Below are 26,651 nucleotides of genomic sequence, written 5' to 3'. Positions count from 1 at the left end.
ACGTGAGGAATGTTTCCTGTGAGGCGTGAGTTTAAAGCACTAGAGATTGAGTCTGATGTGTGTGATGATGTCATGAGGTCATGGAGGTTTGACCCCTGTGTGTCCTCTCAGACTGACCCGAGCACAGCTCCATCTGTCTAATGGCCTCTCAGCGTTCGGAGGAAGCTGTGTTTTAAGCGTGGAGGCGTGCGGTCGAAAGGTCGCCCTGTGCTTTCGCTCGAGGCCACGGTGAAGCACAGAACGTCCCGTCAAAGAAACTCATTATGAACGAGAGAGTTTAGCTCGGGATCTTCTTCTGACCAGGGCTCCCGCGGTTCTCTGTCAAAATAAAAGATTGATGGTTTAATGTTTGATAAAGAATAAATTAAACACTAATTTTAGAATGTAAAAATGTAGTTATTATTGTAATATTATTTTGCTTAAACAGTCATTTTTTGGTCATTTTATTGCGAAATTGTATTGTATTATTTCTTATTTTATAATGTAATAATATTAATGCTGTCAATCGATTACAAAAAATGAATTCATCACACATGTTTTTGTAATTAATCACACATTAATAGAATATATTTATGTATCAATAGTATTATATTAAATATAGTAATATTTCTAATCCTGTAATTAAGTGATATTACTATATTAAAAATTAAAGTAATATAGTAATTTTTTCTATATATATTTTATTTTGTAATAGTAATAAATATATAAATGTGTGTGCGTATGTGTGTGTGTTTACATGCTTTATATATTTCTAAATGTATTTAAAATTTATTTTTTATTTATTAATTTCCAATTATTGATTATCACAAATAAAAAGTAAAAAAAAATGCAATGGCAAGTTCTTCCCCCCTATTTTGGTGGGCGAAATCAAAGGTCAACAGAGGTCAACTTTGTGCATCTCTGATATTAAGTGAATTATATTTATAATCATCCATTCTTCCATCTTGGGTCAACTGTATCGCTGATGCATGCTGGGATTGCTGTCTGCATTGGACTGAAGACTGGAGTAATGATGCTGAAAATTCAGATTTGATCACAGAAATAAATTACAATTGATTAGAAATTCACATAGAAAACAGCTGTTTTAAATAATAAAAATATTTCGCAATTTTTACTGTATTTTTATCAAAACATTGCAGCCTTGATGAGCAGAAGAAACTTCTTTTAAAAACAAAAAATGAGCACTACTTTTGAACCGTTATATATGATGATACTTTTTGCTGTCTCTAATATTCCCGACAGGTTTTCTCTCAGTTTGTAATTTCTGTTATCTGTTGGAGATTTGTCCTCTTCTGCAGTTATTGATCTGGTCTTTCTCCTCACAGTATGGATGTGCAGGGCGACTACGACCCCTGCGACGCCTCTGGATTCATCAAGATCAATGCGGTCAGGTCAGTAGCACCAGTCTGAATGAACATGATCTTCTGAATCTGATCAGACTGTTTCATCGTTGATCTGCTGTGTTTCAGACTGCGGGAACACAACCGTCTGCAGGGAGCCGCGCAGAAGAAGCTCTGATCATTTCAGCTTATTCATGTGATTCAATCAACTGTTACTGTACCTGTACCTGTGACATTACAGCCTGTTACTGATCAAATCTGATTAAATCACCTAAAACACGCCAATTCAGTTTGTCTGTCATGTGATTTATGCACACTTATGCATTTACATTTATGCATTTTACAGTATATTTATGATTTTACACATGCATTTACATTTATGCATTTATATGTATAGATTTTACACTTATGCATTTATATTTATGCATTTTACAGTGCATTTATGAATTTACATTTATGCATTTAAATGTATACATTTATTTTACATTCATGCATTTACATGTATGCAGTTTACACTTACACATATTCATTTTACATGCATTTAAATGTATGCATTTATGCATTTTAATTTATTATTTTACATTTATGCAGTTTACACTTTCACATTTATATGCATGCATTTAAAATTTTTGCATTAACATTAATGCATTTAACTTTTATGCATTTATATTTACACTTATGCATTTACCTTTATGCATGTTACAGTACATTAAAGAATTTACACATGCATTTACACGTATTAATTTTTCATTTTTTTCATTATGCATTTACGCATTTTACACTTATGCATTTTAATTTATGCTTTTACATTCATGCAGTTTACACTTTCACATTTACATGAATGCATTTTACATTTATGGATTTAGCAGATGCTTTTATGCAAAGCGACTTACAAATGAGCAACAAATCAATTTGTCAAAACAAAGACCGATGTGAATGATCCGTGCTGCTGTTTCCTGAGCTTTAAATCATCAGCTTCTCATTGCAGATCCTCCTCTCAGCCCAAGCTTTTACAGCCAAGAGAAAGAACAGATAAGCATCCTGATATTTCACTCTCCGGCAACAAATACTGCAAAAAAGACAAAAAAGGGAATGAAATAAATAAATGAGTGCACCAAAGTCATTGCTTTTGGTGAATTTGATGCATGACTGAATGCTGTATCCCAGAATGCAATGTGCTTGGTATGTGTTTCAGCTCATTGTTGGAGTGACATCATGTGTTGCACAGACAGGATGTGGAGTCGGCAGCTTCCTGTGTCTCACGTTCTCAGAGCCGAGGTATGAAAGCATGGCGAGCCGACCAGGTGAATTAATGATCCGTGACCTTCCCTCAATTACGCCTCATTACGCCGCAGCCCCAAGGGATTCTGGGACACAATGGGAAGACATGAGAATTAAGAGTCGTCACTGAAAGACAATCCTAACGCTGTTCTGCTGTCCGTCACTCAACGTCACACAAAGAGCAGCTCTGTTCGGACAAAACCTGGCGTTTCGCTTCATTTCTGCGTATTGCTCTGTAAAATGAAAACTATTTAAAAACATTTTTTATTATGTGAAATAAATAGTAACACAAATTAAATATATATGAAATAAAATAAATAAATACTAAATTATAAATAATATTTTAAGTGTGTGTGATTTTAATAATAGTTGACATGCTAAAATTGTACTTAAACTTTTTTAAACAATTTTATATTTTATATATTAAAATATATATCTCAAATAAATATATATATACATATATAAATTAATTAAAGCTTATTTTATTTAAGTTTTTTCATTTAGTTTAAGTTGAAGTTCAAAAATTGCTAAAACTAAACCTGAAATAAAATAAAAAAACTAAATATTCTTATTTTAAAATATTTAATAATATTAATAATAAAGACAAAAGTGAAATAAAATAAACTAAAATGGAAATTATAAAAATAAAAAATGAATTTAAAATATTAATAATGTATCTTTGAAATACTTTTGTAGTTTTTATTAATAATTTCCATTTTAAATTATATTCTCCATTATTATCTTCTTTAATAATTTTTTTGTTTTTGCCATTTTATTTAGTTTTTTAATGTCTATAGTTTTTATTTTATTTTTACATTTTCATTAAACTTTTAGTTTTAGTTATTTTAGTACATCAAGTTAAACTAAATTAAAATGATACAATGCTTAATTTATGTTGATTAATGAAAATGTTTTAATGTTTTAATTAGTTATAATCACCCTGATATTAATGCTAAGACAAAGAAAACAAATGCTGACTAGCCGTAAATGTTGTGTGCTATACTGTAGTTTGTTACTGTAGTTTGTTTTACTGTAATGAAAAGGTTTTCTTCTGGTTTCAGTGGATCTCCCCGATCTGAACGATTCTGAACAAAGCTGTGATTCATCTCTCTGAGTTCATATTTAACTTGAGTCTGAACTAAAGCTGTGTGATCCTCAGAGATGTTGAGATCTGCTGTCATGTTGTCAATCAGGAGAACCTGAGATGAGTCTTCTCCTCATCACCTGACCGAGGGCTTTATTAGCATCAATTATAGAAACCTGAGACGGGCCCCTGAGGCTCTACAGAGGCCCCTCGTTTCACTTGTTGCTATTAAGGGTCTGCGGACAATTATGTGGAAAGTTAAATGGTGAAAAGACATCTAGATGCAGGAGAAGACACAGAAGCAGCGCTTGTTTGAGCTCGGTGTCTCTGGGAAGCAGGTTGGAGAGATTTGGGCTGGAGGATGAGAGATGTGTTAAGATGCTCAGGAGGTTTGAGCTCAGGCTAATGGCTCGGGATGGACATGAGCTCATAATCTCACAGCTATATCTGCTCTCTTCCAGGATTTATTACGCTAGACTGGTTTAAAAGGCTGTTTAAGGCAAGACTAATGTGCCACTTCTTGGGTTTTCAGATCACACTGGTGTAAAGCAGCGCTCTTGTTATTATTGTTGGTGTTCTTTATTTTAGCATTTATTAATTGTTCATTAATTCATTTTATTATATTTTTTCTGTTTGTTTGTTTATCATTTATTATTATTTCAGCATATATATATATATATAGAGAGAGAGAGTAAATTATGTATTATTATTTATTTATTTATATATGTTATTAACTCTGATTATTTATTTATTTATTAATATTTTTTACTCTTTTATTTATTTTAATTATGGTATCTGCATAAATATTCTTGCATAAATATTCATAATATTATTATTTATATTAATGTTATCTCTGTACATTTAGAAGAGAAAAATTTTTTTTTTATTTATTTACATTTTCTTATTCAATTTCTTTATTTTATTTTAGTAATTGTTGTCTGCATATTTATTTATTTATTTATATTTTTGTACTTTTTATTTATTTTAATTATGGTATCTGCATATATATTTTTAAACATTTATTAACTTATTTATTTATTTATATTTTTGCATATGTATTTATTTTCATTTATGTAATTTCTGCATATATATATATTTTTGGAACATACTTTTATTTATTTATTTATTTATTTGTTTATTCATTTATATTATTGTTATCTCCGCATATATATGTTTAGTTTTGTACATTTATTTATTTTAATTATTATTATTTCTGCATACATGTATATATCTGAACATTTATTTATTTATTTATTTGTTTGTTTGTTTGCTTGTTATCACTACACATATTCATATTGTTTGTACATTTATTTTTCGTTTGCAATATTACCTGTATTTGTTTTGTAATATTGCTATCTCTCTGTATATTGACTCTGTTGACACTGAAACAGGTTTGATTATATCCATCTAACATATGTAAACATGTTTCTATTGTCTCAGTGATGTTTTGGTTCATTGCACTGGTGTGTGTGTGTGTGTGTGTGTGTGTGTCTCCAGACGTCTGTTCCTGTCAAAGGGCAGAATCAGATCTATAAAAGCAGATGGGGGCCATTACTCTCAAAGCTGCTCTATCTTTGTTTCCGGCTTTGCACGTGATAAAATATTGATGGAAAAATAGAAATATTTTGCCTCCTGCTTAATGTTGTCCATCTGAGGGGGTTAATGACTGATGGAGACCCTCATCTCCAGCTCAATCGATCGCTCTTTATCACAGCGCAGGGCCACATTAGCAAACCTTCACTTTCTCAGCTTCTCGTAACAGACGTCCAGCTTCAGCTCGACTCAGATCTCTCCTGATTGTGATCAAGTAAAGGTCAGAATAAGGTCAGTAATATCTCCAGATGAACTCTTCCTGGACTGAAGCAGCTCAGCTTTACTTGATTCTCCATCAATCATGTTTTAGAGTCTCAAATCTGATCCTCAGGATCTTTTGAGGAGCTTTACTTTCACTGTTCCTCAGCGGAGGAATGATCTTCACAAGCCTCCAGAACATCTCACATCTTCTGAGGAGAAAAAGATCTCACTGGTTTACATCACAAGCATGGATGGCATCATTTTTTGCATAATTCATATTTATATGTATTAAATTCCACTGAATTGATTCTTACATAAACATGTGAAAAGGCCAGAGAGCGTAGAGAAATGTTGTCTGGTGTGATGCATCTGTTTTCTGTCTCTAGAGTCTCTGGATCATCGTTCGATCTCAGTAATCCATCAGTCATCGAACACTTCACCACTACAGAAACTGCTGGTTATTTATTAATATTTGATACATTTTAATGCATTTTACATTCTGTTTTTAAATATTTAATGCATTGTTTATGCTTTCAAATTGTGCAATTAAAATTTTACACACACACACAAAAAGTATTTACCTTATTTGCTTTATTTGGTTTTAAATAAGATGCATGGAAATGACTTCTTATATCAAGTCTTTTTTTATGAGAAATTGATCAAAAGGAAGTGAGTTTGTTTAAAACAAGAACAAATATCTGAACGTGTTCAGAAAAATAAACTATTTAAGTTATTTTGCATCTCAAGTAAATGCATGCTGATTAAAGCATATTGAATTATTTGTACTTGGGAAAAAATTATTTAATAAAAAAGTAAAATTTCTTAAGATTATTATTTAAAATTATAAAATAATTAATAAAATAATGAAAAATAAAACATTTACAAATGTAATAATTTTGATTATAATATTTAGATATTTGTGTGTGGGGAAAAATGTATGTAATAAATTATAAAATAAAGTTTTTATTTAAAATAAACAATTGATAATACAAAATAAAATGTAATAATTTCTATTATTATATTTAGATATTTGTACTTGGAAAAAAATGATGTAATAATAAAACAATAAGTAATAATTTTAAATATTTTTATTTAAAAATAAAAATAATTACCAATAAAAGATTAAAATGTAATAATTTATATTATTATACTTAGGTATAATATAGTACTTAAAAAAATTGATGTAATAAATATAATTTAAAAAAATTAAGTATGCATCATATTTCTATTTAAAAATAATAATAACAATTAAAAATGTAATAATTTAATTAAAAAAAATAAATATAAAGATATTTATACTTGGAAAAAATGAATGTAATAAAAATAAGTTATTTATATTAATTTTTATTTTAAAATATAAATAATAAAAAATACACTAGTTAAGATCCATCAAATCTGATTTCGGTGTTTTTCTTGCAGATGATGTCTTTAAACTGGATTGATATTTAACAATGAGACGTCATTATTGTGATGCGTTTCCTGAAAAAGGAAGTGTAAGTGAAGTGTAAATGATGTTTGTGTGTTCCTCGTCTGCTGTAATCACCGGACGACGCTGAATGGAAATGTGTGTCCCTCTCAGAGCATGCTGGGAGAAGTGCACAAACACCTGCATTTACCTGTGATTCCCTCACAGCGACACAATGATCACACACACACACACACACACCTCCAGCCGCAGGAGACAGAGGAACACAGGACATCCCTAATTTTGACCGCAGGGCCTCGGAGTCATCGAGTCTGTACCGAGCCTGTGCGATGCATCTTCTGTCATCATATGTTATTTTTAAGTGAAAAGGAAGTTCATCAATATTAGTTTAAGAAGATGTAGTTTATGAGTGTTAAAGCGGTGATTGAGTTGTGCTGGACACACATGTGCTGGGCGCTCGGTCTCACACTCATTATTCATGCAGGAACTGTGTGGATATATGATCAGTCATAACTGCTTGCAGAAGAGCCACAGTCACTCCTGCAGATCTGAGATTCATGTGAGATCCGGAGCCTGAGGTCAACAGCTGGATGAAAACCAAGATCTCTGTGGAGATGTTGTACTTCATACAGCGTGTGTGTGTGTGTGTGTGTGAGTCTGAAGACTGTGTGATCGCTCAGGTCAAACACTGGCCCTCAACGAGATCAAGCAGAAGTTCATCCAGAGATAGGCCTAAAACTTTCAGCACTTTTAACATTTTCTTCTGTTTTTAGACTTTTTCAAGATTTTTTAAATATTTAATTTCGTTTTCACGACTGTATTCATTTTTTATGACCTTTTGAGTTTTTTTGAGATTGAATTAAAGTTTATTTACTTGTTCAAGATTTTGTTAATTTTCATGATTTTATACATATATATATATATATATTTACATTTTTGATGACTTTTTCATTTGGATCATTTTCATGACTTTTTCTAGATTTTTTACATTTCTAATTATTTTATTCATTTTTCATGACTTTTTGCGATTTATTTCATTTTCATGACTTTTTCAAGATTTTATTCATTTTTATATCCTTTTAAATATTTTATAAAATTTTATGGCTTTTTAAAAATGTGTTCATTTTCACGATTTAATTCATTTTTTCGTGACTTTTTGAGGTTTTGTTCAATGTTCATGACTTTTAATGATTTTATTAATTTTCATGACTTCTTCAAGGTTTTGTTCATTTTCATGATTTTATAATGTTTTTTTCACTTTTATATTGATTTTTTCATGATTTTATAAATTTTTATGCCTTTTTTTCAACTTACATGGCTTTTAAAGATTTTAATCATTTTCATGGTTTTTTTCTAGATGTTTTATTATTTTATTCATTTTTATGACTTTTTGAGGTTTTATTCGGTTTTCATAACCTTTGAGATATTTTATAAAATGTTTATGACTTTTTAAAAATAGTTCATTTTCACGATTTTATTCATTTTTCGTGACTTTTTCAAGATTTTACTTTTTTTGATTGTATTCATTTTCATTACTTTTTCAAAGTTTTCTTCATTTTACTTTCACTGGAGGAAGTGTTATTCTGGATTATAGACTCTATGTGTTTGAGTTAAAATCATCTTAATGCTGGATGTGTTTCAGGTTTTGTCTTCTCCAGATGTTCACTGATGGACTGGAGTGCTGTGGATTATTGGGATGTTTTTATCAGACTCTCATTCTGACGGCACCCATTCACTGCAGAGCATCCATTGATGAGACACTGATGCAGTGCTACATTTCTACAAACCTGATGAAGAAACAAACTCATCCTGATCTCAGATGAACAGATGGCCTTGACTTTTTTGTAAATCAAATGACTAATAAAATTGTAAAATAAGAACATTACTTGAAACGAGACCATAAACTAGGTTTGTTTCATAGAGAATGTGTTCATGGTAAAACATGCACTGAACAGGTTTATTGAAAATTTCAAGCTACAAACCAGACTGATCTACAAGTAACCGATGATCAATAATTAAGTTACACGTTCAGAATCTCCTTATGTTTCACATTTCACACTCATGGCTCAAATATGTACGCCTGGGATTCAGCTGACAAAACCAATCTGCATAAGCAGGTCTGAGATGGAAGGCGATTTTAATGTCTTTAACTTGAGTCTCCGGACAGTTCCTGCCAGATGTTCTCAGATGTTTCCACATGTGTGAAGGAGCTCATCAGAACCATCATCTCTGTTAGACACGCTCAACTCAGCTTTCATCACAGCTCTGCATCCATCAGTCTATTCACTGATCGGTTTATAGTAATATCTCACACAGTCACATGAAGATGCTCAGACTTTTCTAAAAGAATAATACATAATAATAATATAACTAACAACAACAAATAACAGAAGGTAAAGCAGATCAGAGTCATTGATATTCAAAATTCATACACAGTGCTTTACATAAACATAATATGTATATATTTACATATAAAATTATAATAAGTAGACTAAAATATAATATTACATAAGAAATAAAAATTTTAAAATAATAAAAATAAAGAAATTTATTAATTATGCTTTATGAGTTACATAAAACAATACGAATATAAAACATTTATATATACATATTTTACAATAAATATTGTAAATGCAAAAAGTATCCAAAAACAATAATAAATAAATTAATTGAAATGTAATATTTCTTAATTAATTGTCAAGTAAGGTCAGGTTAACTTTAAAAAGTAATAAAATCAATTCTTAATTAAATAAGTTAATAAATCAGTAATGATGTACAGTGTTTGGCGCCACGCGGTGAAAGAACCACGTGTGTGAAGTCTCGCGGAGTCTCGGCTCTCACTCAGCTCTCGCGTTGCTTCCTCTCGCGTTTCCTGTTCCGGGGTCGGTCGTGTGCGCTGAGTGTGTGTTTATGTGCTCGTGTGTGTGAGTGTGTGTGACGATGATGATGGCGGAGCTGGTGCAGGGACAGGCCTCGGTGGCTCAACCCGGGATGAAGGACGGATTCGTGGACCCTTTCCACCGCGCGCGACAGGTAATTTAGACGCGCGAGCGAGCGAGCGTGAGAAGAGCGGGAGTGCGTCTGACGCGCGCGTTCGGAGCGAGAGCGTGTAGCTGTTAGCTGCTAGTGCTGCATGAGCTTTAAAACTCCAGCACACACACACACACACACACACAGAGAGATTAAGGCCACAACACAACTGCCGTAAAACACAATTTACATGCGCTACAATAGCGCAACATCGTGCTGACAACAACTTTCCCGCTCGACCACAAACTCCAAAAACAGCACTACTGCAACCTGTTGTTGTCACACACACACCACACACACACACCTTAAAACTAGCTTCAACAGGCGCGCGCACGCGGCGGGCAAATGTTCGTGCGTCGCGTGAAGTTGGTAGTGCACGTTGACACTTGTGTTAAAGCTCACTCACTCACACACATACACACACACACACACACACTCGTGTAGTGGATCCTCAGAGCTGATCATGTGCTCGGAGCACTTTTAGGACTGAGGATCGAACTTCATCTGTGTGTGTGTGTGTGTGTGTGTGTTCTTCAGAGGCCTTGTGCTTCTGCTCACATCACTGCACTTTCACACTCAACCTTCATCTGAACACTACACACAGTACATCTGCTCCGATGAAGATTACACCTATCACAAGACACTGCATGTACTACATCTGCTCAGATCACCGCTTTTAACACTCATCATTGTCATTTTACCTTTACATACACTATTGCATGTAGTAGATCTGCTCATGAGAACTTTTAACACTCATAATCTGTTAATTACTACATGTGAGACTAGATGTCATGATAAAATAACAATTATAATGATTAAAAGTGCTCATTTTACCATTACATACAGTTCTGCATGTAGTATATCTGCTCATATCAACAATTTTAATCATTACAATCATTATTTTATCATCGTAGCACTGCATGACATGTAATATTTCTACTGAGATAAAGATTATGAGTATTAAAAGTGCTCATATCAGCAGAAATAATATATGTAGTGGTGAAATTGCTCATTTTACAATTATGTTAATAGTTGCGTGTAGTAAATCTGCTTATTAGCACTTTTAATATTTTTGTCAATGTCAGCACTTAATTTGACCATTGCTTGTAGAATATTTGCTCTTAAAATATTAATTTACACATTTTCACTTTAACATACAGTATTGCATGTAGTATATCTGCTCAGATTAATACTTCAGCTCTTTGTAAAAGGCAGAGTAACTTGCAAGCTTTACGCTGTATGTCACACTAGTTCTCGTCGTTATTTTGGTGGTGGCATTCATTGTTGGAGTCTCTGATTTGACGAGAGCTGTGCAGTGAGCAGCGACACGCAGCTGTCATGACACACGCGTGTCAGTGTTTCAGACAGAAGCTGGCGCTGTGAGACGAGTCACTCGTGCATGCGTGTGTCGTAACATGAAGAAACATACGGGAGCTGTAAGCATCAATGCTCCAGTGTTATCATCACTCATTGGTAACATGCAGGTGGTACTCTGTCACACACACAGTAAAGATCTGCGAGTTTGAGACGTGTTCTGAGATGTTAATGCAGATGTAGAGTTGTAGTCTCTGAATGACTTCATTGTAAACCTCCTGAGTTTAAGAGGCGCCTGACGGATCGATACTCCGTTAAGAGCCTGAAACTGTACCGACAGACCGCTGTCTTCTGCTATAGTGCTGGATGTGTTTCACATGTGTGTCGTAACCCGTGTGTGTTCGTGAAGCGAGGCGCGGTGACACACACCTGTGGCCGGGTCGGAGTCTTCTCCTCGTGTTTGGGAGCGAGGAGCTGTTATCAGCTCTGCCGGGGAAGAAAATAGTCCTGGGCTCACGTCCCGTTTTACTGCCTGTGTTGCTCTATGATTTATCAGCCGTCACAATGCACTTTATCTCTCGTTTATGGTTGATTTGCGATGACATGCAGTGAATGCGTTACATAATCAATGACAGCCGTCATGTTTTAACCCTGATAACGCATTCAGAATCTGTGTGTTTTCACGTTCTGGGTGCGGAATGCGAAGACTTCTAATATTTACTTAATATTTTAAAACCATATTGTATCTGATCAGCAACTTCTTATTAAAGAGCGTATGTTCACCCTTTTTTTTTAGTTATTAAAAAACAAGAAAACATTTGAAATCTCATATTAAACCAAACCAAAAATAGTTATGGAGAAAAAAAAAGAAAACATGATCTGAGAATTATCAGTATGCCCAATGCCAGTACACAATTATGAAACTGAATTATTTGTTTCTTACAGAACAGCGTTGATATTAACTCTGAAAAGTAAAAAAAAAACAAAAAAAAACAATTCAGTTTACAAGCTTAAGCTTAAAAAAAATCGAAATATTTATCTAATATTTTTTTTCAACCAAAACCAAAATGTCTGATCAGCATCTGAATGTTTAAAAATGTAAAAGTTTTTTATATTTTATATAGTTTTTTAAATTCTCTTTGAAATTTCAAATTACCCATGAACCACATAAAAACTGATTATATATACACACACACACATATAAATATAAATATAAACCCAGTTGTATGGAATCTCATGTTTTATTTCTAACAAAACATTAATATTACTCATTAATATTAAATAAAGCTTTCTAGCTGAATAAATTCATTTTACTTGCATAAACTCATTTTAAAAGTAAAAAGTGAAGTTTTTCTCTCTGCGGTGGTTCGTCAATAGGTGTACAAATTCATTAAATATACTCAAATGTATTTGGAACACGTGTTTCATGCTAACTATACCTACAAATACATTTTTTTTTATATTAAGGACATAATTAAATCATGCAGTTGCACTTTTAGTACATTAAAGTGGTATTAATTATTAAATATCGATTATTAATAACAATTATTTTGAACCGATTTATGCCATTGTTTGAAGCTGCATGCCATATTTATATATAGCCCAAAGACATTCAGTTACCGATTTGTGTTTATGTTAAAGCCAGCGCTGCAAACACCTCTTCATCACACAGAACAATGCAACTGGGCATCTTTCATTGTTTATTTTTGTAATCGTGGCATTGAACGACTATGTATTTGAGGCATCCATAATTGTAATCGTGATTAGAAATTTGATTAATTGTGCAGCCCTGCTGTGTTTGCATTTAAAGTCTTTTATTATTTAAAGATCATACAATACTTATCAAATTGACATTAAAATACATTTTAGACTTAATATAAGGAAAAGTGCGTTGTGCACAAGTAATATGCCAAGTAAACTTTAATTATAATTTGACCGCTAATGGTACTCCATATACACGGGTCAAAAATGACCCGGATGCGAAACTCATTTATGTAATTGGTTATATATCTTAAAATTTTTTTTTTTTTTTCTTAATATATAATTTGTATTTTGAGGATCTTAAATCAATTGCAAAGTTTCATTTTTTTACAAAAAACAATTGGGGGAGGGGGGGACTTTTTTTATGCATCTGTTCTGTTTCAAAATTAGCATTAATCCTTGAGCGTGTAGAAGTGAACTGTGTCGTTGTTGCACTGACTTCTGCCCTGCTCTCGTTATGTGTTAGCATGAGCACTTACCAGCATGCGTGTTGCATCATGGGTAATTAATGCTCTGCATTGACCTACATTGGGTTTGCTCCTCGCAGTAAACAGTGGTGCGAGCAGCGGTGGAAAGGCTGTTCAGTGCAGCTCGAGTGGGCAACAAGTGGCCAGTTGTTGGTCTGAATTCCTCCGACTGCTGTTTACCTTCTCCTGTGTTTCGCTGGAGTCATTCCCTTGGGTCGATCGCTTATCCCGCTGCTCACATAGCTGGCATTCCTTCCCAGCATTCCCCAGAAAGAGGGTTTAGCTGGAGGGAAGAGGTGGAGACGGGCCTGTCTCTCTCTCCTCAATGTCCTCTTGCTTTGAGGTTAACAGAAGCAGTGTAATAGTGACGCCGCCTGAAGAGAATTTAACACAGAGACTGAATTGCTCAGATTAGTTTTTTACATTTGTGAAATGTCATGTTTTGGATGTTTTAGTTTAGTGTAATGTGTCTGGAAGACTAAACTGATACACCTAAACTGAATGAAGAACTTTACAAATAAAAGATGCTTTGTGAAGTTTCATGATGCATTTCTGACAGTGCATTGCAAAAATTGCTTTTTTATTTATTTATAATTATTAAAATGTATTCTTAAAATGTTTAAAATAATTAAAATTCTAATTTTGTATAATTTAAAAAAAAAAATTTTTTTTAACCTTAATAATACGAACCCTACAATTTCAATATACATTCTGTGAAAAAATGTGAAAAAAAATAAAGAAAGAAATTAGGGAGCAATGATAAAATGGCATGCTTCTGTAGCATATAGTGCTATAAATGGTGATATTTCAGCGTTACAAATAAATATTTAAGTTTTGATCACACTCAGGAAAATGTGCTTTATTTCTTTTTTTGTATCTGCAGTATTATCATTGGTTTAAAGACATTTCATTTACAAGCTTGCATTTTGAAGAATTACTTGTCCAGTGATTTGTCTTTCCATGCATTTGTCCCTTAAATGTTGTGTTTTTATTATAGGAATTCTTTGTTTTGTTTGTTTGTTCTGTGCAAAAGCACCAAAATAAATGTGGACATTTAATTTTGCAAATATATTTTGTGTCGGACGTGCTCCAGCCGAGGCGTGTTTCACGCGTGTTTCAGGCCGTGGTTTGCTCTGATCTCTTACAGATTGCTAAGATGGGAGGAGAGCAGATGCAGCATCTGAATAACACGTCTCCAGTCGTCGATGCCTCGCTGTACGGCTACGGAGGGCAGAAACGCTCGCTGGATGAGGGAGGTACGTCCTCTTATCCTTCATTTATGAGATGCATCATTAAAGCTCAGATTTGAACATAAACACACACCTAGTGCTTATTAATGTTGCTGCATTATTAGGAACCGCTAGTGTCTGCTAAATGATTAATATCAGTTTTGTCTCAGCTCGTCTAAGTCTGAGTAACAGAGCAAATACAGGACGAATGTAAAGTAGCTTTGAGGTTAAAATCAATGCAGGACTTGACCTTTGACAGTGTTTTCCCACACCAGCCATTGATTGCTACTTCTGTTCTTGAACTGCTTGTGAAAGAGGTAGCGAACGCCAGAAAACGTTTCAGGAAGTGAAAGCTGATTCGGCTTCAAAACAGCAGAATAAACCTGTGATTCAAACGCATCGTGGTTAAAAACTGGGCTGAAAGAAACGTTTAAATATGTTGAAAGTTTATTTTATTTTTAATATTAAATTCAGTAATCAATACAATATTGTTTTGTTCTGGCTTAAATTGTTATTAAAAGCTTTAAGTAGTTTAGGATATTATTTCTTTAAAAAGAAAAACTCAGCAAAATTACATAAATTAGTAATGCATCTGATCTAACAAAAAATTACCTTGAAAAACTTTTTTCCGTTTTTTTTCTTCTTCTGATTATTACACTACATGGCATTTTAAAATTTATTAAATTGAAAAAATTTAAATGTAAAAAAAGAAATACTTTTTAGTTTGAACGTTTATATATTGTCCGGTCTGAGGTTTCTTCCTCCAGACTGTAATATGACGATGTGTATTTTTCTTGTCTGTTTCTATAAAGTGGCGAGCCAGCTGGGAGCAATGGTGCATGGTACAAGGTGAGCGCTTTCATTCATTAAAACTCTCATATTGTCCTGTTGCACAGTATAGTTGTAGATTAATAAGCGTGCATTTCTGCGCACAGCTGTAATGATGATGTTATTCATTTGTTCAGGGCTATAATAACAGAAGACTACAAAGTGCCTGATAAGATGGTTGGATTCAGTAAGTACTAATATTCTTCAAATGAATTTTGCACAGACATTTGAGCTTTATTGCTCTAATTATTATAAAAATAACAACTAATGCAGCTTTGCTGTGTAAAAATATAATAATATCTTATCTTATTCATGAACAAACGATCACTGTCATCCTTTCTGACCCTCTTTGCAAAAAAAGCTTCTTTTTTTTTTCACAATTTTTTTTGGCTTTCATAGTTTAGAAAGATAAAATCATTTTTTGATAGACCTGATTATTATTTTAGTATAATCATATCATTTAAAAAGTAGCATTACAAACGTAGCGTTAAAAGGTCTAATAGTGTAATTTTTACCTTAATAAATTAGCAGCTAGCTAGCAACAGCTTGCTTTGTGCTCTGATCTAGTTTCATCTCACTCCAGTCTAACATTAAATGATTTTATAAGTAATTTACTTTTTTGCGTTTATTTAAAGTTATGTCAGCTGCATGTGCGGAATGCAAGTTGTACGAGAAGATAAGACAACTTTTTTTTTTTTTGACTGCAAAAACATTTTCAATGTAGGAAAAACCCTGATGTGCAGATTTTTACTGAAAATGTCCTTCCGAGATTCATAATGACTTTATGTCTAAAATATAAGCGTTTACTGTTACGTTTTGGAAAACGTTGCATGCTAAAAAATTATGCATGCCATTTTTGGCCTTTTTGACTATTTTTATAAAAAATGTATTCTTAAAAATAAAAAAACAGTATGCATGCCATTTTTGTCCTGATCGACATTGCTCTGTGTGTGTTTATTGTCGTGCAGTCATTGGACGCGGCGGCGAACAGATCACGAGAATTCAGCTGGAGTCCAACTGTAAGATCCAGATCGCTTCTGGTACGTTCTGATCTGATCACAGTCCGTCATCTTCAGTGTTTGTGTCCCCATGAACTACAGTTTGTCTCGTTTAACACCTGGAAGATGCATATTTAACATACAATGCATACAATTAAGTGGTTATTGTTGATTTTATAAATAAAAATCCCCCCCCCAAAAAATTGTGGTGTCACCCTCAGAAAGTGGAGGCATGATGGACAGACCTTGCACCCTGACTGGGACCCCAGACAGCATCGAGTAAGAACGATTAACCCTTGAGCACAAACACCGCACTTTCAGATTCTCATTCTGCTGTCGTGGTGTTCCTCAGGCAGGCCAAGAGGTTGCTGGGGCAGATCGTGGACCGCTGTCGGAACGGTCCGGGCTTCCATACTCAGATGGACGGGAACAGCGCTATCCAGGAGATCCTGATCCCGGCCAGTAAAGTGGGCCTGGTCATCGGGAAGGGAGGCGACACCATCAAACAGCTGCAGGTGCGTTCATCCGGTCCAATATTTGGCCACAAGGTAATATTTTGGTGTCGGGTGTTGTGTGGGTTTCATTACTCTATGAATCCACAGAGTCAATGATTCAGTGACTCAATCGTAGAGAGTCATCTGCTTCATTTCTGAACAAATCAAATGAGACAGTGATTCAGTGACTTGTTCATAAGGAATCAATTGCTTCATTTCTAAAAGAATTAGCCATTTAAACAAACTGAGTGAGTGATTCAATGACTCATTTGCAAAGACCGACATTTGCTTGGCTTCTGAAAGAATTGGCTATTTGAACAATATCAAGTGAATCAATGATTCAGTGACTTATTCATAAAGAGTCATTAGCTTCTTTTCTGAATATCAGCCATTTGAACAATTCAAGGGAGTCAATGATTCAGTGACTCATTCATAAAGAGTCATTAGCTTTTCTGAATATCAGCCATTTGAACAATTCAAGGGAGTCAATGATTCAGTGACTCATTCTTAAAGAGTCATTAGCTTCTTTTCTGAATGTATCAGCCATTTGAACAATTCAAGGGAGTCAATGATTCAGTGACTCATTCATAAAGAGTCATTAGCTTTTCTGAATATCAGCCATTTGAACAATTCAAGGGAGTCAATGATTCAGTGACTCATTCATAAAGAGTCATTAGCTTCTTTTCTGAATGTATCAGCCATTTGAACAAAATGTCTCAGCCAGAACTTATGTGCAATTAATTTGATTAATTTGACGTTGTTTTCCCGCAGGAGAGGACCGGAGTGAAGATGATCATGATTCAGGACGACCCGATGCCCACCGGATCAGACAAACCCTTGAGAATCACTGGAGACCCTTATAAAGTCCAGGTGTGTGTGTGTGTGTGTTATCCTCGATGCGGTCTCAGATGCACTGCACATGGTGTGTGACTCTGAGTGTGTGTTGTACAGCAAGCGCGGGAGCTGGTGGCGGAGATCATCAGGGACAAGGATCAGGGAGATTTCCGGAGCGGCCGCAGTGACTTCGGCTCCAGACTGGGCAGCAGCCTCGACGTAAGACTGTGTTCAGCTCCCGATCCGTTTACAGACGGTCCTCCGGTGCTCACGGTTGGTTTGCTCACACACACAGGTGGCAGTGCCCAGATTCGCCGTAGGCATCGTCATCGGCAGAAACGGGGAGATGATCAAGAAGATCCAGAACGATGCAGGAGTCAGGATCCAGTTTAAGCCAGGTCAGTTTACGTAACATGCAGCACAGCCCTGCATCTCAAAGAAAATCTCATATTAGGCTAATACCTGTTTTCAACAAATTATGAAGAGTTTTGTATTTCTGAAAGTCTCTTCTGCTCACCAAAGGATGGATGTGTGTCTGTTTCAGATGACGGGATCAGTCCGGACCGGATCGCTCAGGTCATGGGTCAGCCGGACCGCTGTCAGCACGCGGTTCACCTCATCAATGATCTGGTGCAGACGGCACAGGTGCGTCTCGAGCGTCATCCTCAACTGATGAGTGACAGAGTTAAATATGATAGTTTATACACAGTATTGTCCGTTTCCATTCAAAGAGCCACAGCAGAAGTGCTGAGCATCTGTTTCACCATGTTTTGAACAAATCGTATGAGTCAGTGATTCAGTGACTCATTCATGAAGACAGTCACTCGCTTTTTTTCTGAATGAATCTATTGTTCGAATTAATCAAGTGAGTCAGTGATTCAATGACTCATTCATGAAGACAGCCACTTGCTTTGTTATTAAATGAATCTGTTGTTTGAATGAATCAAGTGAGTCAGTGATTCAGTGACTCATTCATGAAGACAGTCGCTCGCTTTGTTTATGAATGAATCTGTTGTTTGAATGAATCAAGTGAGTCAGTGATTCAGTGACTCATTCATAAAGACAGTCACTCGCTTTGTTTCTGAATGAATCTGCCATTTGAATGAATCAGGTGAGTCAGTGATTCAGTGACTCATTCATGAAGACAGTCACTCGCTTTGTTTCTGAATGAATCTGTCGTTTGAATGAATCAAGTGAGTCAGTGATTCAGTGACTCATTCATGAAGACAGTCACTCGCTTTGTTTCTGAATGAATCTGTTGTTTGAATGAATCAAGTGACTCAGTGATTCAGTGACTCATTCATGAAGACAGTCACCATGTGTCTGTGTTCATCAAGTAATGATTAAGGTTATATACTGAGATGTTTGAGAGCCCTGATCGTGTGTTGTGTGTGGTGTTCAGGAGCGCGATGGGTTCGGAGGGCCGGTTGGACCCAGAGGTCGTGGCAGAGGTCGTGGTGACTGGAACATGGGATCTCCTGGAGGCCTACAGGAAGTGACCTACACAATACCAGCTGATAAGTGCGGCCTTGTGATCGGGAAAGGTGAGGACTTCCTCTGCATTCAGCTTTTATTAAAACAACTCTATAAGGAACATCACAACTGTTCATATCAAAAGAAGGTCCTGCAATGCCAAATTTCACGAGAAAGAGTACAGAAGGGGTTTCATTAAACATAATGGATTGCAATGGCTTTAACTGAAGCAGTTCTTCTGTGAACCCTGTGTTTAGGGTTATATACTGAGATATATATACTGAATATATCTATAAATGGGTCGTGCTGGTGTGTTCTGCTCAGGTGGAGAGACTATAAAGAGCATCAACCAGCAGTCCGGAGCTCATGTGGAGCTGCAGAGAAATCCTCCTCCCAACACCGATCCCAACGTGCGGATCTTCTCCATCCGTGGATCTCCGCAGCAGATGGAGATGGCCAGACAGCTGATCGACGAGAAGATCGGGGTGAGATCAGCATCTCACGCTTCGTTTGCACAGTAGTGTTCAGAAGTTTGGAATAAGATGAAGGAAGAAGTCTCTTCTCCTCACAGAGTTTGCATTTATTTGATCAAAAATACTCTTAAAAATTGTGAAATATTAAAATCTAAATCATCTGTGTTAAAGTGTAATGTATTTCTGTGATGCTCCGCTGTATTTTCAGCATCATTCCTCCAGTCTTCAGTGTCACATGATCTTCAGAAATCAGAATAATATGATGATTTACTGCTCAAGAAACATTTCTGATTATTATTAATGTTGAAAACAGTTGTGCTGCACAATATTTCTGTGGAAACGGAGTTAGATACATTTTTCAGGGATTCACAGACGAACAGAAAGATCAAAAGAACAGCACAGAGTTGATCTAGAATGTTGTGTATGATTGTAAATATCTTGTAGTAAGTGTTTCCTCCTCATGCAGGCGCCTGGGATGGGAGGAAGCAGCAGTTTTGGTCTCAGTCCTTTCGCCCAGGGACCGGCGACTCCTCATCAGAAGTGAGTCCTTCCTTACTTTATTTCCTCTCCACTTTCAGCTTATTTCGAGTCTGAGTAAAGCACGATATACTTTCCCTCCAGCATGACGCTTATTCGGAGTATCTCAAAACTAAGATTTGTATGGCAATTTAATGCATTAATTTGATGTGATGTGCACGATTGCTAATGTGATGGTGATTTAATAGTTAAACAAGAAGTTAGTATTGTTACATTCTAGACACAACATTGTCTGTTTCTGCTCCTAAAATAGCTCCGATCAAATCAGCATCTCTGAACAGCGGTGATTCATTTCTGAATTAATCCATGTTACTAAACTAATCGAGTGAGTCAATGATTCAATGACTCATAAAGAGTCTCTGATTTGATCAAATCAGTTGAGCGAGTGATTCAATGACTCATTCATAAAGAGTCACTGATTTGATCAGATCAGTTGAGCGAGTGATTCAATGACTCATTCATAAAGAGTCACTGATTTGATCAGATCAGTTGAGCGAGTGATTCAATGACTCGCTCATTGAGAAGTCTTTTCTCATTCAACCCATTATTGACTTTAAATGTTTTTTTGGGGGTAATTCCTCAGCACTTAGTGAAATTAATTGAAATTCGATGTTCCGAACCTCTCACACTTCTCTAGTTTGTGATCAGAAGTGTTCAGATGAATGGTGAGCGGGTGGATGGTGTGTGGGGTGATTGTAATGATGTGTGTGTGTGTGTGTGTGTGTCTCAGTGGTCCGCAGACGTTCATGACTGGAGGTTGGGGAACCACGTACCAAACCTGGCAGCCTCAGAGCCAGCAGGACCCCAGTAAGACTCACTCAGCTCGTGAACATCACTGATTCTTCTGAGGAACAGCACTTGCCTGTAGATTCACCTCGTTCTGCTCTTTTCAGGTCACAATGGATCCCAGACTGGCCAGATGGACTATTCCAAAGCGTGGGAGCAGTATTATAAAAAGCTAGGCAAGTGCCTCTAAACAGTTATACAGATCTGCTGGATTATTCTCTGCCACACTTTTGTGGATGGACTGGAATACTGTTGTTGTCGTACATTACTCGTTCTGTTAAAAGCCAAGAGCAGGTTACATTAATATACATTATTTGACCCATCCAAAGTTACATATCTAAATATCATGTAATACACTCTAATCTTTGCAGAAAAAATTCTTGATTTTTAAACGTTGACTCACTGAACTAATCGAGTGAGTCAGTGATTCAATGACTCACTCATAAAGAGTCACTGATGTGAACAAATCTGTTGGGCGAGTGAACTTTTGAGTTTAGCGAACTTTTATTTTGACACAGTTTAAAGCTACACTTGTTGACGAGTGCTTCTCATAAGTTTGTGAAGATGGTTTGTTTCCAAATGTACATTAAAGAAACTCAAACTCCGAGTAGATGTAGTTCATGTGGATCAATTATTGTGAACCGAGATGCTGAAAACACGTGATCATGAGCTGCTCGTGTGTAAACGAACACAGTGCCGCGCTACACTCAATGTGCATGCATCTATTGAATTAAATCACAGCCGTATGATTTGGGTTTTATTCTGATTAATCGAGCAGCTGATGTCCCTGAATCAAATCGAGACTGAGTTTGTGTGTCTGGTCTGTGCAGGTCAGCAGAACCAAGGCCAGAGCAGCGGCTCCGACTACAACAAAGCATGGGAGGAGTATTACAAGAAACAGAGTAAGAGCGCGTCTGTCCTGCTGATGTCAGTCCAACCAGCTGTGCTTCAGTGTTCTCATCCCGTGTGTGTGTGTGTGTGTGTGTGCAGCTCAGGCCGCCGGTCCCGGGTCTCAGCAGAGCTCTCCTCCAGACTATAGCGCCGCCTGGGTGGAGTATTACAGACAGCAGGGGGCGTATTACGGCCAGGGACAGACTCAGGCTCCCGGCCTCCCGGTAATAAACACACTACACCAACACAGCATTTATCACATAATATTATAAACATACACTACTGCAAGAAGAGTTAAGATGCTTTTAAAAGAAGTCTCTTCTGCTCTTATTTGATCAAAATAAAATAGTACTGTAAAAAAATACAGTAAAATTGAAGACTGGAAGAATGATGCTGAAAATACAGCGGAGCATCAAAGAAATAAATTACACTTTAACACAGATTCACTCAGAAAACAGCTGTTTTAGATTAGAATAATATTTCACATTTTTACTGTATTTTTGATTTTGTGGACCCTGACGCTGTGTTTTCTCCTCTGCCGCCGCAGGATCATTAAAGCGGGCGACTGCACACCCTTTAGTTGAAGATTTTTGAATCACTGCGAGGAGGAAACAGACCTTTTGTAACAGAGGTTTCTAGATTTGCAACGCCTTGAAGACTTTTACTTTTTTTCTTAGTGAGAAACACTAGCTGTAGAATGACTTATATGATTTAAAAAGAGAACTATTTCTAAATCAGGACATCAAATTGTTACTAAATACTTGTGTACACCATTATTCACACGGGCGATTTCCGGGATCCCTTTTGGACCGTTTCAGAGTTGGTTTGTTTTCTATTCTTCCTTTTTAATTCTACGATATATATATATAGATGTGTATCGCCAAAATGAACCCCGGGGTCGCGGCGTTTCATCGATCGCGCAATATAATCTCTTATTTTTCTAGTTCTGTTGCAATAAAATGATCGAGGGCTTAGCAGTCTTGAATTCGTTATCGTTTTGTCGTGAAATGTTTTAAGAATGTGTACAAAATGTTTTCTTTTTTTGTTTTCCTTCTACATAAAGCGTTTTAATTCAGTGCGATGAAAAACTGTGATGTTTTTGTTACAGAAATATATGCTTTTGTTACACGAGAAACGCAACGCCGCCGATGATGTAATTCCTCATGTGCTTTGTATTGTTTTCATTGTCATTTTATTGTACTCTGGTTTAAAAAAGGTGCAATATCTTATTTCATTTTTTTTTTTTTTGAAACAAAGATGGATTTCTCTAATATTTTGACAGACGTTTAACTTGTAGTTTTTTGTAGTCGTATGCAAATGTAACGGATAATTTTTTATTACGGTGATTTGGCGGGAAAAGCGTATCGTGAGGTGGTTTTTTTGCCTTTGCTCTCTTGTAAAACTATGTATGTATGCTCAGATACTTGACTAAATACTTTATTTAAAAATATATATATAATTAAATCAAAGACTTTTTTGTCCTGCATTTTTACAGGAAAACGGTCCCTGTTTTTCTGTTGTTTTCATACTGAAATTTGTCAAAGATTGTGAATGTGTAATTTGAAATTTGATGTTGCATCTTGCTGACGGATGAGAAGTTTTATGTGTGTGTAGTTCTGTAAACTTCGACTTTAAAGCGTTCAAGACTGCTAAGCCTCGGAGAGCCTACCTGTGTATTAATTACTTGTAGTTTTTTATATTCGGAGTATTGGAAGATCAAACGTTCTCGTCTTCTTTGATCCCGCCGGTCTCTCCCTCCATCAGTACACACTGTACAGTCCCGATCCCTCACTTTTTAATTCAGATTTTGCTTTCTACTCTGTGTGATCTAATATATGTATGATTGATTAGTTACAAATTGATCTAGTATTAACTTCATTGCTTAATGAAAAGGGATATTATAATTTCAAAATGTTTAATTTTAGTGTTTCTTTCTTCCTCATGTGTACAGGTAACCATGTATTAAAATGATTGAAAGACTATGACTTTTTGGTGCTTTTCTTTGCTCGTTTCTTACAGGTTTTTGGCTGTAATCGTTCTCTTGATGCTTTTATAATATCTGATGGCTGAAAGCAATTCACATGTTGGTAAAATGTGTAATATTTATAGTCTACAATAGTTCACCAAAAAATGAACATAGTTCATCTGAGATCAGGATGAGTTTGTTTCTTCATCAGGTTTGTAGAAATGTAGCACTGCATCAGTGTGTCATCAATGGATGCTCTGCAGTGAATGGGTGCCGTCAGAATGAGAGTCTGATAAAACATCCCAATAATCCACAGCACTCCAGTCCATCAGTGAACATCTGGAGAAGACAAAACCTGAAACACATCCAGCATTAAGATGATTTTAACTCAAACACATAGAGTCTATAATCCAGAATAACACTTCCTCCAGTGAAAAGGCCTCTGCTGCAGGGGTGAATCTACTGGGGTGACATAGGGTAAATGGCACCCTAAAAGAAAGCCTTGCCACCCCAGCGAATTAAAGGTTATGGCCAATTTAAAAATTTACGAGCGCGAATCTTTCATGATCCGTGATCCCGCTCCGAACTGACTCAAATGATTCGCGAACCCGCTCCGAACTCCCGAACTGATTCAAATGATTTGCGATCCCCAAACTGACTCAAATGATTCGCGAACCCGCTCCGAACTCTTGAATTGATTCAAATGATCCGCGAAGCCTCTCCGAACTCCCGAACTGATTCAAATGATTTGCGATCCCCAAACTGACTCAAATGATTCGCGAACCCCCTACGAACTCTTGAATTGATTCAAATGATCCGCGAAGCCGCTCCGAACTCCCGAACTGATTCAATTGATTCGCGAAACCGCTTTGAACTCCCGAACTGACTCAAATGATTCGCGATCCCGCTCCGAACTGCCAAACTGACTCAATCTGCCTAGGGCACCAACTCCCAGAGGGGGCACCATCCCAGTTTCTCACAAAAAAAAAAAAAAAACCGTCCTCCATTCTCCCGCGCTCGCGATTTCTCGCACCTCATGTTTGTGGCTGAATGTTCATAATTGATTGATTGAATCCAATTCAGCGAAGAGAAAATAAAAATAAAACAAAAAGAAAAATAAAAAAAAACTGACAAAGTTGGCTTGACGTTGGACGAGTATTCAATTTAGGGACCATCTCTAAAGTTACATGCGATATTGGTATACACTTTTCTAACGTCAGTAGCATTTGAGGAGAATGACTTATAGTCAGGGGCGGATTTAGAAAAATATTGATGGGGTGGCGAGAAGGGGGCAGGAATTTTGGAGGGGTGGCAACATATGGCAGATGTATATATACTGAGTTTAGTCACAGTTATCACAGATTGATGATAAATATATGTGCACACTACAAAAGGACAAAGGCTATAATTTACAAACTTAATATCATACAATCAATGTCTTGCATTTGAAACAGTGAAATCCTCTCATAAGCGCGCTGACGTGCACATGTGTAGCCTACATCATCCCAGCCGGCATTTCAACGTTGATTCAACGTTGAAACAACGTCAGGTACCATGGTTGAATCAACGTTGAAAAACCTTTCGATTTTGCAAATTGGATCAACGTTGAAATCACGACGTTGATTCACCGTTGAAATCGTGACGTTGATTTATGGTTGAAATCACAACGCTGATTCACTGTTGAAATCCCGACGTTGAATCAACGTTGAAAAACCTTTCGATTTTGCAAATTGGATCAACGTTGAAATCACGACGTGGATTCACCGTTGAAATCGCGACGCTGTTTCACCGTCTTACCTGCATTACGGGTGAATTAGGGTCGTGCTGCAGCCCTGGGATGAAAGCTGAATGAGGTGTTGATTTTGAAAAGTTAATCAGCGTTGATAACACGACGTTGTTTCCCCGTCGTACCTTGCACCGTGTGTAAATACACCTAGATCCTAGTGGGCATTTAGATCAACAATGTACATGCAAGGCTAAAAATCTAATGACTGGCAGCAATGGCTTTACAAACAACTTCAATAAACTACCACATGCTCAAAATTGTCAAACAGCAGTTTAATTTTGGAAACATACTGTATAAAACAGATGAAAATAATCCCACACTTTATTATGCAGAGTATGCATGGAGGTAATGCTAAAAACATGTAGTAGAACAATCCAAATACAATAATATTTAAAGGTTTTTGTGAAATAATTTGGCACATAAATGCATATTTTTTTGCAGCACTTACAAGACAAACCCTTGTACCTTTATGACTGAAACCAGTGGATCTTTTATTTTGGTGGAAACCTACAGTTTCTGTCAAAAACATGTTTTAGTAATGTGTCTCATTACAAGAGTTGTGTACATTTGTGCAGTGAAAATGTGTTGAACAGTTCGAGAAGGGAACCTTCCACCAGTTGATTTCTAATGGGAACGCCCCCGGACTGTGTCTTCTTTACCGTGGGGAATGCAGAATGATATTTCTAGGGCAGGGCACTCTAAAATGTTAGAACCAGCAGCCTTAGTGTATACAGTGTGGTTGTGCTTCGGGTGATCCTTGAAAGAGTCCCAGCGCTCGGTCCTTTCTGACGCCGTCCCCTCCACTCTCTCCCACTTGTGCACTTTCTGTACCGTCCTGTATAAACATTTACATTTAATC

General features: G+C 36.1%; 2 protein-coding genes across 2 annotated transcripts in view; both read left to right on the top strand.

Moving 5' to 3' along the window:
- LOC113087091 (argininosuccinate synthase-like) overlaps nt 1–1,617 on the top strand; it is an 18,280-nt gene extending 16,663 nt beyond the window's left edge. Inside the window, exons 13-14 of the mRNA XM_026255558.1 lie at nt 1,326–1,391; nt 1,470–1,617. Of these exons, the coding sequence (XP_026111343.1) occupies nt 1,326–1,391; nt 1,470–1,518 (115 nt within the window). The 3' untranslated portion in view covers nt 1,519–1,617. The remainder of the gene's footprint in view (nt 1–1,325; nt 1,392–1,469) is intronic.
- Nucleotides 1,618–9,785: 8,168 nt separating this feature from the next.
- LOC113070704 (far upstream element-binding protein 3-like) lies at nt 9,786–24,025 on the top strand. The gene is made up of 19 exons (XM_026244105.1): nt 9,786–9,958; nt 14,645–14,753; nt 15,539–15,575; nt 15,692–15,741; nt 16,523–16,594; nt 16,774–16,831; nt 16,905–17,067; nt 17,818–17,916; nt 17,998–18,099; nt 18,176–18,278; nt 18,425–18,525; nt 19,283–19,424; nt 19,678–19,838; nt 20,293–20,366; nt 21,094–21,170; nt 21,257–21,325; nt 21,980–22,051; nt 22,140–22,264; nt 22,588–24,025. Exons 1-19 carry the CDS (start codon nt 9,866–9,868, stop codon nt 22,594–22,596), a joined length of 1,716 nt encoding a protein of 571 aa, XP_026099890.1. The 5' UTR covers nt 9,786–9,865; the 3' UTR covers nt 22,597–24,025.
- Nucleotides 24,026–26,651: the final 2,626 nt, after the last annotated feature.

This window comes from Carassius auratus, chromosome 5 (assembly GCF_003368295.1).
Source record: "Carassius auratus strain Wakin chromosome 5, ASM336829v1, whole genome shotgun sequence".
NCBI classification, from domain to species: domain Eukaryota; kingdom Metazoa; phylum Chordata; class Actinopteri; order Cypriniformes; family Cyprinidae; genus Carassius; species Carassius auratus.
The sequence above is the reverse complement of the archived record's forward strand: the minus strand, read 5'-3'. Positions and strand labels throughout refer to the sequence as shown.